Genomic DNA, 16,482 nt, shown 5'->3' with positions numbered 1-16,482 from the left:
AGAACGGCTGCCCATGGAACACTCGTCCGGACGATTAAAGGCCTCTTTTGTTACTGATGTAGCCAAGAATAAACGTCCATTTTATCGTCACCGGTCCGCAGTCTGTCCCCCCTCACAACAGCGTGCGGAAACGTGTCGTTCTCGCCATATCTGTCCCGCCCCTGACACACACTGTGCGTTAGGATAGGCCATTCACCGTGTTAGCTTCGTCGCAATGCATTCGAGCGGCCACTGACTCTGATCAAAGGAGTGAAGACGGTGAGGTCCTGCGTGCCATTTGACTCAAAAAAATGGGTACATTAAGAAGCCGAAGTCGCCCGTTTCGGATGCATTGCGAGTGTCCGAGGGCAGATTGCATTTTCGCTTCAATTCGCCACGACTCGGTACACGGCAAATGGAATCTCGCTGACGCACCTATGAAAGCTTTATGCAAACGGCAAAGAGGAATTCAGAACCGGTCTAGTTGCCTGAGTGCAAGCAACTGCCCCTAGTCCACGGTCATTGGCGTCGTGCACAGTTTCCCAATAAAAAGTCTCTGCTTAGTTAGACAGCCTTGCTGCTTTCTAAACAATAAGTTAGAAACCCTTGCTGCTTAGTTAGAAAGCTCTGCTGAATACAAGAAAACGCCACCACTGCACTAGAAATGAGTAGTCGATTCACGAGAACGACTGGAGCAGTGTAGTTATAAGAAACATTACGACACCTCTCCCGCAGTGGTGGCTCAGTGGCAATGGCTTTGCGCTTCTGAGCCCAGCGACGCGGGTTCGATACCGGCCGTGGTCACTGTTGGGCTGATTGAGGCGAGTCCCCCGTTTCGAGATATGGACGCGCGTTAAAAATACCCCAGTGGTCCATATTATTACGTAATCTGCCACTATACGACACGACTGATACGTAGCTTCGGCGTCAACCCCCTCACCCCCCCCCCAACACACACACTGTCCTCTCCGAAACAAACACCAAAGTACATTTGCTGTTGCTCCATGTCAAAATATAAATTTGGAAATGTTACAGAAAAAAATTAACAAGAAAATCACGAGCCATCCCATTCTGTGAACGTATCCAGGATGGCCAGAGAAGCGTCTTGGCACACGTCATAGAGATGATACAAAATTAAGGTGAAAGGTAGGAGCAAATTTTATCTCTTGATCGTTTTCGGCGGTCATCCCTTTAATGACATATACGCACGCAAACTCACAAGTATTTTGACTCTACTGATCTTGAAAATGGTGCCTATCGATCTACTCAAAACACACATCCAAGCAATGAGATGTATGAGCTTGAGATCTTTCATGTTTTGATCTTGAAAATGGCGCCTATTAACTAATCTGTTCAGGATGCACATACAAGAGATGAGAAGTATAATCTTCAGGTATAGGTCATTTTAAACGGTGTGCGACTGTGGTAGTGACCGCGTGGTGCAGAGAGACGTGGATCTGCGGGAGTTCTCCTCGGACATGAAAAGTAGATGGAGCCCTACCCATATAAGCTTCGCTTAAAATGCGTCCACGAAGGTTATGTATTAGGGTCCCATCCGGGATGCGATTTTTTCTTCCTTTATTTAAACAGCCGAGCTGTTGATGGCCGTAATGTATGCCACGTCATCAGAAAACCCCGGATGATAGTTACTCCCGCCGTTTACCACGCGCGTGTGCACGCGCCTTACGAGGAGCGTCCGGCGTCGTGCAGGCTTGCATGGCGCTCGCAAAAAATACCACGAAAATAGTTCACGTGTGTCCGCGCCTCCAGGCGGTAGCGCAAGACAGCTCGCGCTACAGATGCGGAGTTTGCGAAGCCGGTTGCCGCCGGTTTTTGCGCGTGCTGATGCGTTCCACTTTGGGAGAAATGTGCGAGGCTGCGCACAAAACGATCCGGGCCCGCCAGTCATGCATGAAGAAGACGACGATATAGATGGATATGGCGGTGGCTACTATTGCCACAGTTAAAAGCGACGACGGTACATGTAGATAAACAATTTCAAACCTAATGCTGTGCGTGGTGGTGTGTCCTTGAGTGCTTACATAGAAAGAAATCCTCCAACACCGCTATGGTTCAAGCCTTGTGCGACTAAGTGCGAGTTTCGGCATTTTTACGGCGAAGCAGTGCACCTTACCAGCCAGGGAAATTTTCGTATCCGCGTCAGCAGAAAACTGCCCCCGTAAATAAAAGAAACTACTGGCACCGCCAGGGAGCGAATACAGAAACGGAGCCGAATACAGCCGAACTGGACCCGAATACAGAAACGGAGCGAGAGCCCTTCGTCTGACTGACTAAGCTACGCCCACACGAGGAGACGGAGAGACGAGCACAGCGGAGGGTCTATCACCTGCGCTCGTTCAAAGCCCTCGTGTCAAGTGCAAACCGCATAATGTATGATAACGGCGTTCACGTGGTTCGGATTAGCGGCGAACTGAACAGCGTCTGGGGGAAGTGTCACGGCCTTGGCGGCGACGCAGGAAAAAAGAGTGAGGGGAAGCAGTGAGAGATGACGCCATAGCTGCGCATGCCGCCCTCCTCCTCACCCTTCGCTAGACGCTCCTCTCCGCTTTCTTTCTGTCGTCAGTTGTGCGTTCTGGATACCGCGCCCGCGAAACACAGGTAACGGCTGTCAGAGTCTCTGGTTTCACTCTTTCTAGAACCACGAGTGTGAATTCAAGTGACTCCGCATGGGTAATCGCTGTGGGTGTCATTTACAGCTTCGCAGTCCAACCACCTTCACAGCAGGGAATGGAGCCAAATTTTTAACACGAAAGTGTTTTATGCCGGGGTACATAAACCTCACCGACGTCATATACGTCACGGAAAGGACATCACCAAAAAAAAAGCCCAATTGGCGCGGCGGCGCTATGTTTCGAGCCCACGATAAGTCTGGCCGGAACGGGAGGTGTGAAACGCTCTGCCTCCTGAGCCATGAAATCATGTCCTGGTGGTTGTACAAGCGCGCCTTATATCTTTCCCTCTAACGTCTCCATACGGATGGTGCTGCCGTCTAGGAGAGGTGAAGGGAAGTAGTGCATCATGACGCTAATGAGCACCGATAGTTGGCGCCTCGATAGGGCAGCGCATAGCAGCGGAAGCTGCTGTGTTTATCCTCACGCCGCCTATGTGGAACGCCTCTCAGTTTGTGGAACGCCGCCACCGCGTACCACAAGCTGAGCTCGTCGCAACGCAAACGTCTGGCGTGCACGCCACGGAGCAGCTGGACCAATGTTGTCGCACCTTTGCCTGAAGCGACCCGCCAGCAGGACGTCACTCGCCAAGCATACCCACAAGACTGCTGCCGACCCCCAAATCACGCTCCTTTCGCCAAACGATTCACTGACAACTCGTTCGGTTTCGAAACGTTCGCGTGGTTTGCGAGCGCCTGGGGTTTCAATCGCATTTAAGCGCTGGACAAATGTACGACTGGTGCATGCGACTGATCGTTACGATAGATCGTTAGGACCTGTTTTGGCGTCGTTCGCTGGTCGGAGGAGGCTCACGACGTGCGACTGGCAAACCAGATGCAGTCATGCCATCGTTGCGATCGTCGTGAGGCCACAGCCAATGAGAGCCCGCTGAGCCCCAACCGCCCGCAACCGGCTTGCGTTGCTCGGGTCGGCTCGGGTGTTGGTAACTTTAGGCTTAGCATCCTGGCGGATATTTGATCGCCGCAATCTGTGTAACTGCGAATGACAATCCGTAACACAACTTTTCACCACACTATCATTCCCTTTCTCGCATGTGGAAGCTTATTTCAGCTATAACTGCCGTTTGAGCGATTGGTGACCAAGACATCTGCGTAGCCTGTTTCGATGCTTCCGCGCAGGTATCGCCATCTCTCGGCCGCTCGGCGCACCGCGCGCCGCGGTGACCGGTCAGCGTAGGCTTGCATCGCGGAAGATATCTGATCGCCACTTTTAAAATAAGCCCTGACAACAATCCCTAGCGCAATTTTTCACCCCACTAACACGAGCCGCTGAGTGTGCCGAGCTGGCAGGCGCGGCCGGCGTATGCGCGGTCTGTTTCCGAAGGCAGAAAACGCTTCACGATTGCCTGCTTTATCCATTTCTTGCGAACAAACGCACGGTATCTACAAATTCAGCTCAGCGATCGTCGTAGTTGACCATGGAGCAAAAACAGTGGGCGGAGCGACGCCGACGACGCATTGCATGCGCGCATCGGGCCATGTGTCTCAAATTCACGCGTACGACTAGTCGTGGTGACAGTCGTAACGATCAGTCGCATACGAATCGCGAGTACCAATCGTACATGTGTCCAGTGCTTAACGCAATGCTCCGGCGCATGTAATCTAGTGTCTAATGTTGATGCGTCTAACGGCGCCATACCGACGAAATATAAATAGCGGTGTGCAAGTTCATATCGACGCAGAATAACCATTCAAATGCTCCTGTGAAGACACATTTCATTTTCGTGCTTTACCGGTTCGTATGAAAGAAGGATCAACCACATTTTTCTGCTCTTTTGGAACTCAGATGCAGCTTTCCGGCTCATCGCAATTCTTTCAGAAGTAATTACTGCAGAGCTATTCAGTGTAATTTAACGCATTTTGGCACTGCTAATACTGAGGGCGAAAGCCTGCATTGTGCGGAGTTTCCACGTAACTCTACTGCGTTACAGAGCCCAGGAAACGCTCGCATTGAAATGTATGCACTTTTGACAGCGAATTACGCCAGAACCATTTACAGTTATAGTAACTTTCTTCACAGCGTTCATGTACAAGTCCACTCTCTGCTCCATGCGAAATACCACTTTCCTGCAGTGGTTCCACTAGGTTCCTGAAAATTGGGAATTATGGGCGAGAAAGCTGGGGATGCCTCTTTTGCACGAAACCCCGCCGCCCTGACTCTTCTCTGTCCCCCCGTGCGTGAACAGGCCCTCCTGGATGTCTTCCGACCCGTTGCCCAGCATCTACCGGCCCACGCATACCGCAGGCCACGGCCCCCCCAGGGCAGAATTCCCCCACGCCAGCAGGGTAAGGAATCGGAGTAGTTGATTTTGCACTGTTCTCGACTGCGCTTTGGTTTACAGGGTACACAAATGAGAGAGCACAAACGAACCAAGTGAACAGATGGAGGGCAAACTAGCATCTGATTTATTAGAAGTATACAATATTTGCTCGGGGATCAAAACACGCAGTAAGGGTCGCATAACAGCAATGTAAAAAGAGGAAAGTAAAAAAAAAAACACTGTTCGTTGATACACTCAGGCGCAAAAGGTCATCATCTGGCAAAAGGCTCTTTATTTTCGTTTATCTTTCTTTACGTGAATTTTTTCTTGCTTTTTTCTTTCACTCTACTTTTGCCGTTTTGCTATAAGCTGCTTTCTGTGAAATCTGAGGCAGGGTCAGCACGATTGGACATAATAAGCTCATGCATTCGCTCTGCTGGGTTGATATGTGAAAGGCTTCACAGATTTGGCGCCTGGTTTTCTGTAATGTTGCTAAAACTAAAGCTTTTTGGGCGCCTGTGGGCATCCATTAATGAGCACCCACGCTTCCAAGCTTCCGAATAATTTTCCCCCGTGCGGCCAGTATTCGCGAGAGTCGGCAGCGCTCAAGCCTTCCTGTGTGGCCCAGTGTGGCGCCAAGGCTTCTGCTGCTGACCGACCGTCAGCCCAAATGGCCGAGGCCCACAAGCAGGGCCCGGACAGCTTATCGAATGCCGTTTTATCGAACGCCATTTTATCGAAGTCGTTTTATCGAACGCCGTTTCATCGAAAGACGTTTTATTTTTATCGAAAGTGTTCTTCCCGGCCTTTCGGTGTAACAAAATCTGCAGTACGTTTTTTAGCGTATAAGCTACAGTGGCCGAGGTTGAGCCGTTTCGCGTGGACCTTGAAGGACCGTGCCACCATGGCCGTTCTGTGGAACCGCGAGGAGCATTGGATTGGATTGGACTGGATTGGATTTAGATTGGATTAGATTAATTTGGATTGTATCCAATCCAATGCAATGAAGTACGGATGTCTAGAGAATCGGGTCTCCACATTCGCCGCATTCCAGAGGACTAACCTCATAGCCGCGGCGGACGCACTGGCACCGGCGCGTGCCCAGCTGTGCGCCTCCGTTGCGCAGTAGCCAAGTCTGACTGTGCGCCAAAGCCGCTTGATAGCTGTTTTGCGTGGCTACCGGAGAGCCGGGCTACGCATGCGCGAGGACCAGTGACTGGACTGGACTAAATTGGATAGGATTAGAAATCGTTTTAGGAGCAGTAAGCATGATAATCAGCTAATCCTAGGCAACCAGGAAACCTAAGAATAACCAGCTGAACCTTAGCTCACGCTACGTATATCCTGGCATAGCCGAGCTAAGCCACTGCTATTATTTTTCAGTTTCCTCCTCGCTATGTAATTTAAAAATCTTGTGTCTACAGCCAGCTTATTTAACAGAATTTGTAGTCTTTGTACTAGTTGTCTCTTATTTCCTGTGTGATTTTTGTTCTTTTGATGCGCGAAATTTGTATCCAAAATTTGTTTGTTCTGCTCATTGCGCAGATGGTACTGCTATAACGAAACTCCGGTAGTCGTTCCTGTTATCCGAAGCATATCACGGCATTGTGCGGTACAGGCTAGAATGCCTCGATATGCTTCGTACTTTTTTGTACACATCCCTTTGGTGTCAAGACACATCTAATTATTTTACCGCGTATGTTCTCCATAAGTAAGGCACTTCTTAGCGCTTGTGGGTCCAATGTCAAGAACCTAACTAGAACGCTAGCAAAAGTCTCCCCGATTTCTGCATTCCTAATTCTTTATGGGCACTGAGTTCAGTTGCCAAGAGGTTACCAAGCCTTTTCCTACTGTTTTCGATGATTTTCTTATTACTAACGAGAAAAAAGTTAGTTGCAAACTTAGTCATCATACTAGAGGTTGGTTCGTTTTCATCTCTCCCCCCCCCTCCCTCGTTGTACCCCAGTATGTCATTGGTTCTTAGTTCATACTCTTCTACCTTTTATCATAAGGCATAAAAAACAGTAAGATCAAAATAGTGCAAACCAAAACTAGAGAAATCGTGAAGGTCTACTCAATACAGCGCCGTCACCTGATTACATGAAAATAAAAATGTAAAATTGAAAAAAAGATTGAGAATGAGCAAACAAAATCTAATACGGCCCCTGCGATTAGCTGAACAAAACACACAAAAAACAACAAAACGCGCTGTCTGGTCTGGCGTGTTCCTCCAAGGCCACCAAGGAAACGTAGGGTTGGGGATTCGAAGGACGGACATATTAGTGTTGACGTAGAAGTAGCGAATTATACAAAATCCTGCATTTATTTCAGCATGATTAACACTAAACATAAATTGTGACGGCATGGGCAATTGTCCAGCTGTCCTAGGTTACGAGTTTACCTAGTGCGAGATGGCCTATGACGACTTGTCCTACTTGACGGGTTCACCTATGACGAGTTGGCTGTGACAGTTCTCCTAGACTCCACCACCTCTGCTGGGGCCTCACTTTCGCTGTCGGAACTCCCCGCCTGTTTCATTTATTTAGCAGTAATCTTTCCGAAGCTCTTGGCACGATATTTCTCCAGATGCGAACAATGTGACCAGATGGTCCCAGTAGGAGTCGCGTGCGAACCACGTGACTAGAAAAATTGGGGGAGGACAAGACTTTGGACCACGTCATGATTAACCATGGCGCAAAAGATATATTTTGCAACACCAACCTAAATACAGCGATGCAAGTCTAAGGAATATTGCGCACGGGGTTAGAGTTACTACTATAGTGGCAAATTCTGTAATATAAACAAGGGGGACATAGATGGTTGAGTACAATCAGTGAAGACACAAAAAATAAAAAATACAATTAAAACAAAGGTGATAGAAAACACGGGAAAGACGCTTCAACCTATATAGGCAGGTTTTTGTATGTGATGCACGGCAGAGAAAATATAGAATGAATCTAACGTCAGGTTAGGGTAATGCGATGGCCAGTTATACAAAATATACCCCGAAAATTACGATGAAAGCCGCAAAATCACACTTTCGATAAAAGGGACGTAGGTAGTTCGATAAAACGGCATTTGATAAAACGGCGTTCGATGAAGCGGACATTTTTCCGATAAAACGACCTTCGATAAAACGGCGTTCGATAAACTGTCTGGGAACACCACAAGCACTGGTATCATGAAAAACTGCTGCTGTCAGAAATAACGCCTCCTCCACGGCTGACAACAGCAAAGTTACGATTGGTGGCCTAAGAACAGCTTCCGCGTTCGCCCGCCACTTGGTGGGGCGCTGGTGACTACAACACTGCAGTGTTGGCGAGGCTGTATTGGCGAGTGCTCAGAAATGCCTCCAAGACGTAGAGGCGCAATGCAGGTGTTGTGGTGGACGAATTTGTAGAGCCTAAGCCGTGTAGTGGGCGGACGTTGGTGGGGCTTGGACCAGGCGGGAAACTGGTTCGATTGCTTTTGCAGCGACCGCTGCCGACAACATACCTTTTTGCAGTAGCGCTCCGCGCATGCGCTACTACCGCTCTCAGCGATCGCTAGCTCCGCCATTATGGGGTGCTAAGTGTAAACAAAACGACGCCGTATTAGATTAGACAGTTACTAGCGACGCGCCAAAAGTGCTGCTCCGTTTTCTGAGCTCTGCTTTGCCTTTTTTTTGTATTTTCATAATGTTTTGCTCTAGCGTTTTAACTTTAACGTTGTTCTATTTTGTCTTCATTCGTGTAGTTTACCGTGTGCTCGTGCTTTTATCGCTCTTAGTTTTTCCCAGGGGGCTGCGGGATGCTGCGGTAGGCTGCCCGACCCGCTCGAGCAGCGGCTGTGGCGTGAGAGTTTTGCGAAAGGTCTGCCGTCCGCGTGATGAATGAGCCAGCTTTTTGCGTGGTGTCGTAATGCCGCTCCAACTCCCAGCGGCTGGCAGACCTTCGAGGTCGCTGCGCCGCCCCACTTGGCTTCAGGCACTCGAAAATGGCCGACAGGTGCGCGCTACGGCTGCCATCGAGAAATTTCTCCGCCCCCGTAACAGTACGCGCACCGCCTGGGACGGCTCCCGCAACTGCGCTGGGCAAACGGAGGAAAAGAGGGCGTGTTCTTCCATAATCCCCTAGTGTGGTTCGGCCGGGCGCCGCTAGACGGCTACGCTACTGGAACAAGGTTCATTGTTCAGACGCGGTTCCCTTCGTGCGCCGGTCGCCATGTGCCGCCACTGCAGACCTCAATAACGATTTCTCCTGAAGTACAAACATTCTGCTCATGGAACCGAGGCCCCCATGCTTCCGGTGCAGGATTCGTAACCGCTTGTCCTCTAGTCGTCATTGATAACGTGTTGTAGTTGCGGTTTCCCTATTCAACTTAGAGCGCACGACTTAAAGTCCGGGAGAGCAACGAAGATTTAATCAAGGTCTTTCAATTTCCGCACAACTGTACACTGCAAAACAACGAAAAAGAAATAACCCACCGCGGTGGCTCAGCGGGTAAGACATTGTGGTCGGCGGGGCCGCACTTGTTTGTTACGCTTGCCGTATCCCTGGCGGTGGCTCAAAACACCCGCGTGTCGAGAGTTCGGCGCGCATAACAGACACCCAGGCGATATAAGCTAATCCGCAATTTACCACCACGGCGCACCTCATATAGTTACTGCCGGAACAAACACGGAAAATAGATGACACTAAGGAAGGAACAGCGCACATTCTAACGAAGGACGGACAGAGTTACACACCCAAGGCTTGAGTGGGCACTTGAGCAGGTCAGGACAACCACGACCTAGTTACCGCGCATCAGCAGCGGTCGCGGAAAGTCGCCCGCCTGGGGGTGGTAGCCGGAAATAGTATCTTTCTTCAGCTTTTCGCCATTATCCAAATCACTGATTTTCGGCGACGTTCTGGTTAGAATGTGCGCTGTTCTTTCCTTTGTATCTGAAAACCACCAAGTAGCCCAACATGGCACCCATTTCGCCCTCTCCTCGAGCGTCGCCGGCACAACGTGGGTGAGACGCACCTCCGCGGGCACTCCAGAGATGATGCGATGTCTCTAGGCACTCGAAAAACTCTTCCGGCGACTGTAAGTCGTGGAATCCCGAGTAGCGAGCTGCGAAGTCGCCGGCTGGGCTGCGCACTCGTGGACGACGGGCGGGCCGACGAGTGCTGCAGCCGCCGCGTCGATGCGGGCCGGCATTGGCGCCGCCATGACCGGCTCCCCCACGACAGCCGCCACTTGCTCACGCTCCATCAGGGATCCACCCGTCTGGCGTAGAAGTTCCCCCACCGCCGCTTGAAGGCCGGGAATCGTGTTAGGATCCATAATCCCGGACGGACCCCTACACACAAGGCTTAGGAACGAACGCACACGCCAAGTCTTGACCCAACGAAGACCCTTGACCCACACACCTCTCTCCACATACTGCGCTCTGGAGGCGGCCTCATAGCTTTCAACCCAGCGTCCGAGCTAAGTTCGGTACTAGCGGCACAACCTCCCCTAGTGAGCCTGGGGAAACATTAGTGCATAGTAATTGTCATAGCAACGGCGTCGTCGTGTTGACGTTAGAAGAGTTTAATTGTCGTGACAATTACGCGAGGAGGCGCAGCGCATGGGGTAGGAGCGGTAATATTCTCGCATTCTTGGGGCCTTTGAAAGGCCGATGTTACTTCTTTTACTTTTAGTTATTTTATTGCGCTCCTAAACGTAGCGGCCCTGGGGAAACATCCCTCCTGTCACTTTTTCTCTCTCCTCCTCTTACCGACACGAGTGGGGCCGCGCATGCGCGATAATTATCCTACATGGCGATAATGGTCACCGCTGCCTCCGCTGCTGAAAGGCAAGCCCAACGCGCGCGTCTCACGTTGTGGGAGATTTCTGGGGCGGTATTCTCGAGTTTTGTCCCGTTTGCGTCCCTTTTGGCGAGCCCTGATTGGCTAAAAGCAAACCACCGGAAGTGACGTAACGCAAGCGCGGCAAACCTACTGCCAACCTTGCTCCATGCTGCCAACGTCCACTTCTTAACCGGAAGTACGTCATGATGAAAAGGACGCAAAATGGACGTTTTCAAAAGGGACAGTTACGAGAATAGCGCCACGGTGTGTGCTTTCTCGGACATTAGGGTGCAGAAAAAGAGACGCCAGGAACACCAGGGCGAAACACAACAAGCAGTCTTTTCGCTTCGGGGTAGCGAAAGGTGAAAAACGTGCCCGTATGCCCCGAGGCTCAGCTCAAGAATAGCCCTTTTGGCGCGCGTGTACGGCGCTTGACAACTCTATGTATATTCTATTGTGCATCAGTGTTTATCGTCGCACGTCGAGCTCGCGTACTTAGCGCGAATAAAGGGCTCAAGTGCGATTTCAGCTGGTGTCTTTACTGCCCAAGCGGCGTACACTGGCCTGGCCTATAGCTGCGTGCCGGTCGGGGCCACTGCTTCTGCCGTATAACGCGCTCTCAGTGACACTCCATTACTTCGCACAATTTAGCCAATGTCATTTCCGGGGCAGGCTTCGGTGGTCGGCGACGGATCGAGCGCGCACTCCGGAGGAGCGGGAGCTGCAGGCGTGGCGCCAGACCCTGAGGCGGGAGCTGCTGCAGGCGCACCGCCAGAGGTGGGTGACGCTGTCGCTGCACTGGTCATCCAAGCCTCGGCTTTGGGGCGCGCGCTGACACCTCGGCCTGGGAGGAGGAATGCACTGCTTGAGCTCCCGCAATGGAGCCAGCCTTCCTTCCCTTTTTGCCAGTCACCTCGAGGCCTTAGCACCAGCCCCGATTTTCCACAACGCGAAGGCCTTCGCACTATTTTTTTTTTGCAATATGACTGTCAAGTGTATACGTGTAACGGAAAACTTCGGAAACAAACCTACCTCCGCCTTCTAACCCTGTTATTTACTCTTAAAGGGACATTGAAGTCAAAATACAAGTAACTCTAGACCGTTAGATTGGATCACGGAGAACAGGAGTAGCTTTTTTAAACGAGGCTAAAATAGCGAAAACGCGAAGCCATCAGGGACGTGCCCAGAGGGGCGGCCCGGGGGGCCCGGCCCCCCCCCCCCCCCCCCCCCGAAATTTTTTGGGCCATACCCCCCCTTCCCCGTGCCACCTCTCTTCTCCCCTCGAACACATATTCTAAAGCGTCGCCCTACAAATCTTGGGCTTGATAGCTATTTGAAGCGTTTTTTTTCTCGAAATGAGCCAAATCCACCTAAGGAGAACTTGAGGGAAAAAAAATGAAAGTTGGGAACCGGACCAAAGTGCAATGCTGTCAAAACTATTAAATGACATGTTTCACATGTCAGCTAGGGGAAATCTATAGCGACAAGTAATTAAGAATTATGCGGAGAATTTGAGCAATAGTAGGATAAGTTCGGGTTTGGCTCGTACTCAGTTGAAACAGACAAGTTTTATGAAAACGTTATTGAAATCGACTTTCAAGAATGGTACGATAGAGTTTTAATAAAAAAAGGCAATAAACATGCCACAGTGTTTCAAGAACAGTAAAACTATACATGAAGAGCCGGTGAGTCCTCTTGGCAGCATTAGCAGCTCTTTTCGAATGGCTCCGTAGGGCACTTTTTTGGGCACGCCTGAAGACACACATGAAGCTCTTCCTTGCCTTGCCATAAATTTCCAAAATCGTTTCACAAGAAGCCTGCTCATATCATCTTCCATGGCTTGCCATGGCTTGTAAGCGGCAGCTAATTTGTTAGGTACGTAAATGGGACATATGGGAGTAATAACAATAATAATAACCAGATTTACTCCGTAAGGACGAGGGAGACGAGATAAAATCATAGTATCACACCTCTCAGTTTCATTCCGTTCACGTTATCGTAGACGTGTGGCGGCAGATCATTTTCCGATCTCCTCATTGCTCTCTGAACTTATGATAAGCCAGCTCTCAAAAGCAAAAAAGGAAAAGAAAAAAGAATTGATACAAGAACGCACAAAACCGCCTGAAACGTCACATCAAAAGCGAAATCCCATTGGGCAAATGAATTTGGCTCATTTTCATCCGTGCCGCAGCAGGGTCTGGCTCATTTTCAATACGAAGTAAGATCTGGGTACATGCTTGCAAGGAATTGCCTCAACTATTTATCTGCCACATTTTTTTAGGGGAAAGTTGCCGGGATTTTCTTGGCAGTGCAGTTTCATGTGACTTAGTTTTGGTTTGTGGATTAGGTTCATTTCGAAAAAAAAGACGGCACATTTGGTGGTCAACGTGGGATTTAAAAAAAATGCTGGTGAGGTTTCTTTGCTCCGTTTACACGGAAGCCAGTGTCGCTGTACACTGGCTTCGTGCTCTGCTGCCGCCCTGCCACTTGCAATTCGCTGCACCCCATTTCGGTGCTTGGGTCCTCTCGGACAGCAGTAACTTATCGCTTGTTTCGCCAGGGTGGCGGTTTCAGCGGCTCGGGTCGCATATGCTCTGGTAGGGAAGAAAATTTTTGTCTTTGAAAATTCAACAAACACCTCCGTCCTAGCGCGCCGTGGTGTCGGCTGATACTGTCGCCCATGCCTGGTGTTTGTGGCTCAACCGTTTCCTTCCCTGAGCCGAACTCACAGCGTGTTTTTCGCTAGTTTTCGTGGAAATGCTGCTTTTGCGTTTGTCGGTAAGAAGTCTGCTTGCCGCAGTGAAACCCGCTGTAGGGTTTCTCTACGCAATGCCTTCCAACGTCCGGCTCGCGCACGTGTGCAGCGTCTGCCGAACAAGCCAAGGCGACACAAGGGCTTGGAACCGGATGGCGACGAGCGGAGTGGCGCGAGGGGATGCTTGACCCCACCGTCCGGCGCCTCTAACATTACGCCCGCTTAGGGAAAGCTACCGTGGGAGTACAAAAGCCTTGTTTCCCAGTGAGCGCGTCCGTCTGGACAAGAAGGATCGCTCAAAAAGGAAGCCCAAGAACGTTACCAAACTCGACGACGGCAGGGTGACAAAGTGAAGGCGCGCATCGCAGTTGTAGGGCGGCAAGAGACACCGGCGGCATTCCTTTGGACAACTAAAGGCAGTGACAGCGGTACTGTTGATTGACAGCCATTGTGATTAATGACTGCTATGCACAACGGCGGTGTAGTGATGCCAGCGCCGGTGGACCCCGTCGGGGCGATGACCCTCATTCTTTCTCGTCGCTTTGCCCTGTCCCTCAAGCCGTTGGCGGAGTGGCAGCCCTTTGGGACGGACTATAGCCCCACCGGCGACCTTCTACGCGGCTTTTGGGAAGACTCGTTTCCTCCCGACCTCCGGGAGAAATCCTAATCGGTACATGTGTTGCTGTGCGGGGGCGGCTTCGCTTGCGACTGCATGCGCAATTTTGCTGACTTTGTCCGGGGCTGCGGCCAAGAGCGGTCGCATCACGACTTGATCTCGTGGCAGTTTCTGGGCGCCGGGGCCCCACGAGTTTCTTGCCAACCGTTCGGCACCCTTTCTGGCCCCCGGGCCCCCCTCAGGGATCATGCCGCGATACCCTTTTTGTGCACTGCGGCACCTTTTAATTGTAATCCAGTTTTCATATCTTAAGTTCATGCTTCGAAGTCTCCTATAAATAAGTATAAATAGACTTTTTCTTCATCATCTACTCGCCTCGTCTCGTCTACGGGTACTTCACCATCCTCCACGACGACACCACCCACCTCAACAACGAACCAAACCTTACTGGCGGGTTTACGGACCCCGAACTGCATTCCTATGAACAGACCTCGAGAACACCGGGCTTGAGCGGGGAAGGGCACGGAGTCAAGGTGGCCAATGGTCAACATGAGAGAGACGGGTGTGCAGTGGATGATCGGCGAAAAATTATTCAACACCTCCCCTCGCGGGAACACCTGTGTAGATGCGACGCATAGGGGGTAAACGTTGCAGCGTTGGACAGCGGAGGAACGGCGCTGGAACGATGGAGCGGAGCGGCGGAGGCACCGCATTTTATAGAGCGCATAACGGTGAGGGGACGCGCCGGCGCCAGTGCGCCTGCCGCGGCTATGACGCAACACAATCCAACACAATCCACTTTAATCCAATCCAATAAAATCCAAGCTAAGCCAAGCCAAGCCAATCCAATCGAATCCAATCCCATGCCCCTCGCTACAGTGGCTGTACCCTCGCTAAGGTGACCCTCGCGAGAGAGTGTTAGCTATCAGAGAGGAGAGGGGGTGAGCGGCGGAGAGCGCAGCTCGCGCGGCGAGGAGAATGGCGGAGGGGCGGACGACAACGACGCCGACGCTGCATGGACAAGGCGAGTGAATGAGATGCAGTCGCATCTGAAATAAACCCGGGCCGGACATCTCAACGGACACCAACCAGACTTTGGCCGAGAGAAATTTCGGCTTCAAAATTGGACTGCGGACTGTACCTTAGTATTAGAGAGGTTATAAAACCCTGGGAACATGTGATGAAAATACGAGGCGCATTAAACATAGCTTAGTCTCGCGATGTCGGAGTATCGTCAAGGTTTCGGCAGAGAGCAACGAGTTTACTTCACCAACGAGCCGAACGAGAGGACAGAGGAGAAACTAATTCCCGCCTTGCAGGACAAGCCACGCTGCGACGCCGAGGAAGCGACGAGGCGCGTCCCCGGAAATAACAAGGTTCTTTACAAAACTTCCATAGGTAAGCGCTGACGCGCTGGCGCTTTCCAACGTTTCTTTTTTTTTTTATCTACATTTACTGCAGTCCAGTGCGTCTCGATACTGCAATTTCCTAGGCCTGAATCATTGGTGCTTTGAATGGAATACCGATAAACGTTGAACTCGGAGGGTGTTCAGGGTAATAACACACGGAATTAGGCGTATGACATCTCTGATTTACCAAGCATTTTATTTGCTTCCTTCATAACTAGTATAGTCACAGGTTTTGTTTGGAGAAAAATAGGGAAGCGCAAGAGGTTTGCCACCGAGATCTGACCTCTCGAGTGCCTGGGTCGGTCAAGGTCTGCGTTTTCTTTACCGGTGTACGGTTTTAGCGCCTTCTTTTGAGTAGATCCAATGTATCTATCTTTAATTTCTTTGAGCAAGTCGCTAACGCCCGTTTTCGAGGAAGCGTGCGAGCTACGCACGGCGGTTCGTTCGACGCCAACATTCGCGGGGCCTCAAAACGAGAATGTTTTTCTTCAACAAAGCGTCAATACTGATAAGTAGTCACTGTTTGCGTTTCGTTTGATCAGCGTTTATCTACTTCTCAGCAATGAAGGCATCTTTCGGCCCCGAAACAACGCTACCATGCATGGCTATGGGAAGTTCAGACATTCGTTTGAAACGAACTTACTGGTTGCCTTGAGTGTCCTTTCAACTTGCAACCATGTCGTTTGGGTTAGGAAGCAAACTTAACTTCACCACTTGAAGGACACTGAAAGCAAATAGCACATTCTGCTGAGACGAAAGTTCAAGTGCCCCGAAGTCCTGTCAGCGTTTATTGGGTGGCGAAAGGCGCCTTATTTTTCTGGAAAATACCAATTGAAAAACGCATTTCATTCCTCGCGGCATTACATGACGTTCCGCGTCACGTCAACGGTTGCCGGAAGCGAGTGAGACTGCGGTGTGGTCGCGCAGAAAAACTAA

At 50.7% G+C, this 16,482-nt stretch overlaps 1 protein-coding gene across 1 annotated transcript in view; it reads left to right on the top strand.

The window, feature by feature from the left end:
* Nucleotides 1-4,874: 4,874 nt before the first annotated feature.
* LOC144146161 (uncharacterized) overlaps nucleotides 4,875-16,482 on the top strand; it is a 49,210-nt gene continuing 37,602 nt past the window's right edge. The window contains exons 1-2 of the mRNA XM_077678127.1: nucleotides 4,875-4,975; nucleotides 11,439-11,543. Coding sequence (XP_077534253.1) covers nucleotides 4,886-4,975; nucleotides 11,439-11,543 — 195 coding nt within the window. The 5' untranslated portion in view covers nucleotides 4,875-4,885. The remainder of the gene's footprint in view (nucleotides 4,976-11,438; nucleotides 11,544-16,482) is intronic.

The sequence above is a fragment of the Haemaphysalis longicornis genome, unplaced genomic scaffold, assembly GCF_048455015.1.
Source record: "Haemaphysalis longicornis isolate Haplotype H1 unplaced genomic scaffold, Haemaphysalis longicornis Haplotype H1 scaffold_7, whole genome shotgun sequence".
Lineage (NCBI taxonomy): Eukaryota > Metazoa > Arthropoda > Arachnida > Ixodida > Ixodidae > Haemaphysalis > Haemaphysalis longicornis.
Note: the sequence above shows the minus strand (reverse complement) of the source record. Positions and strands in the feature narration are given on the sequence as shown.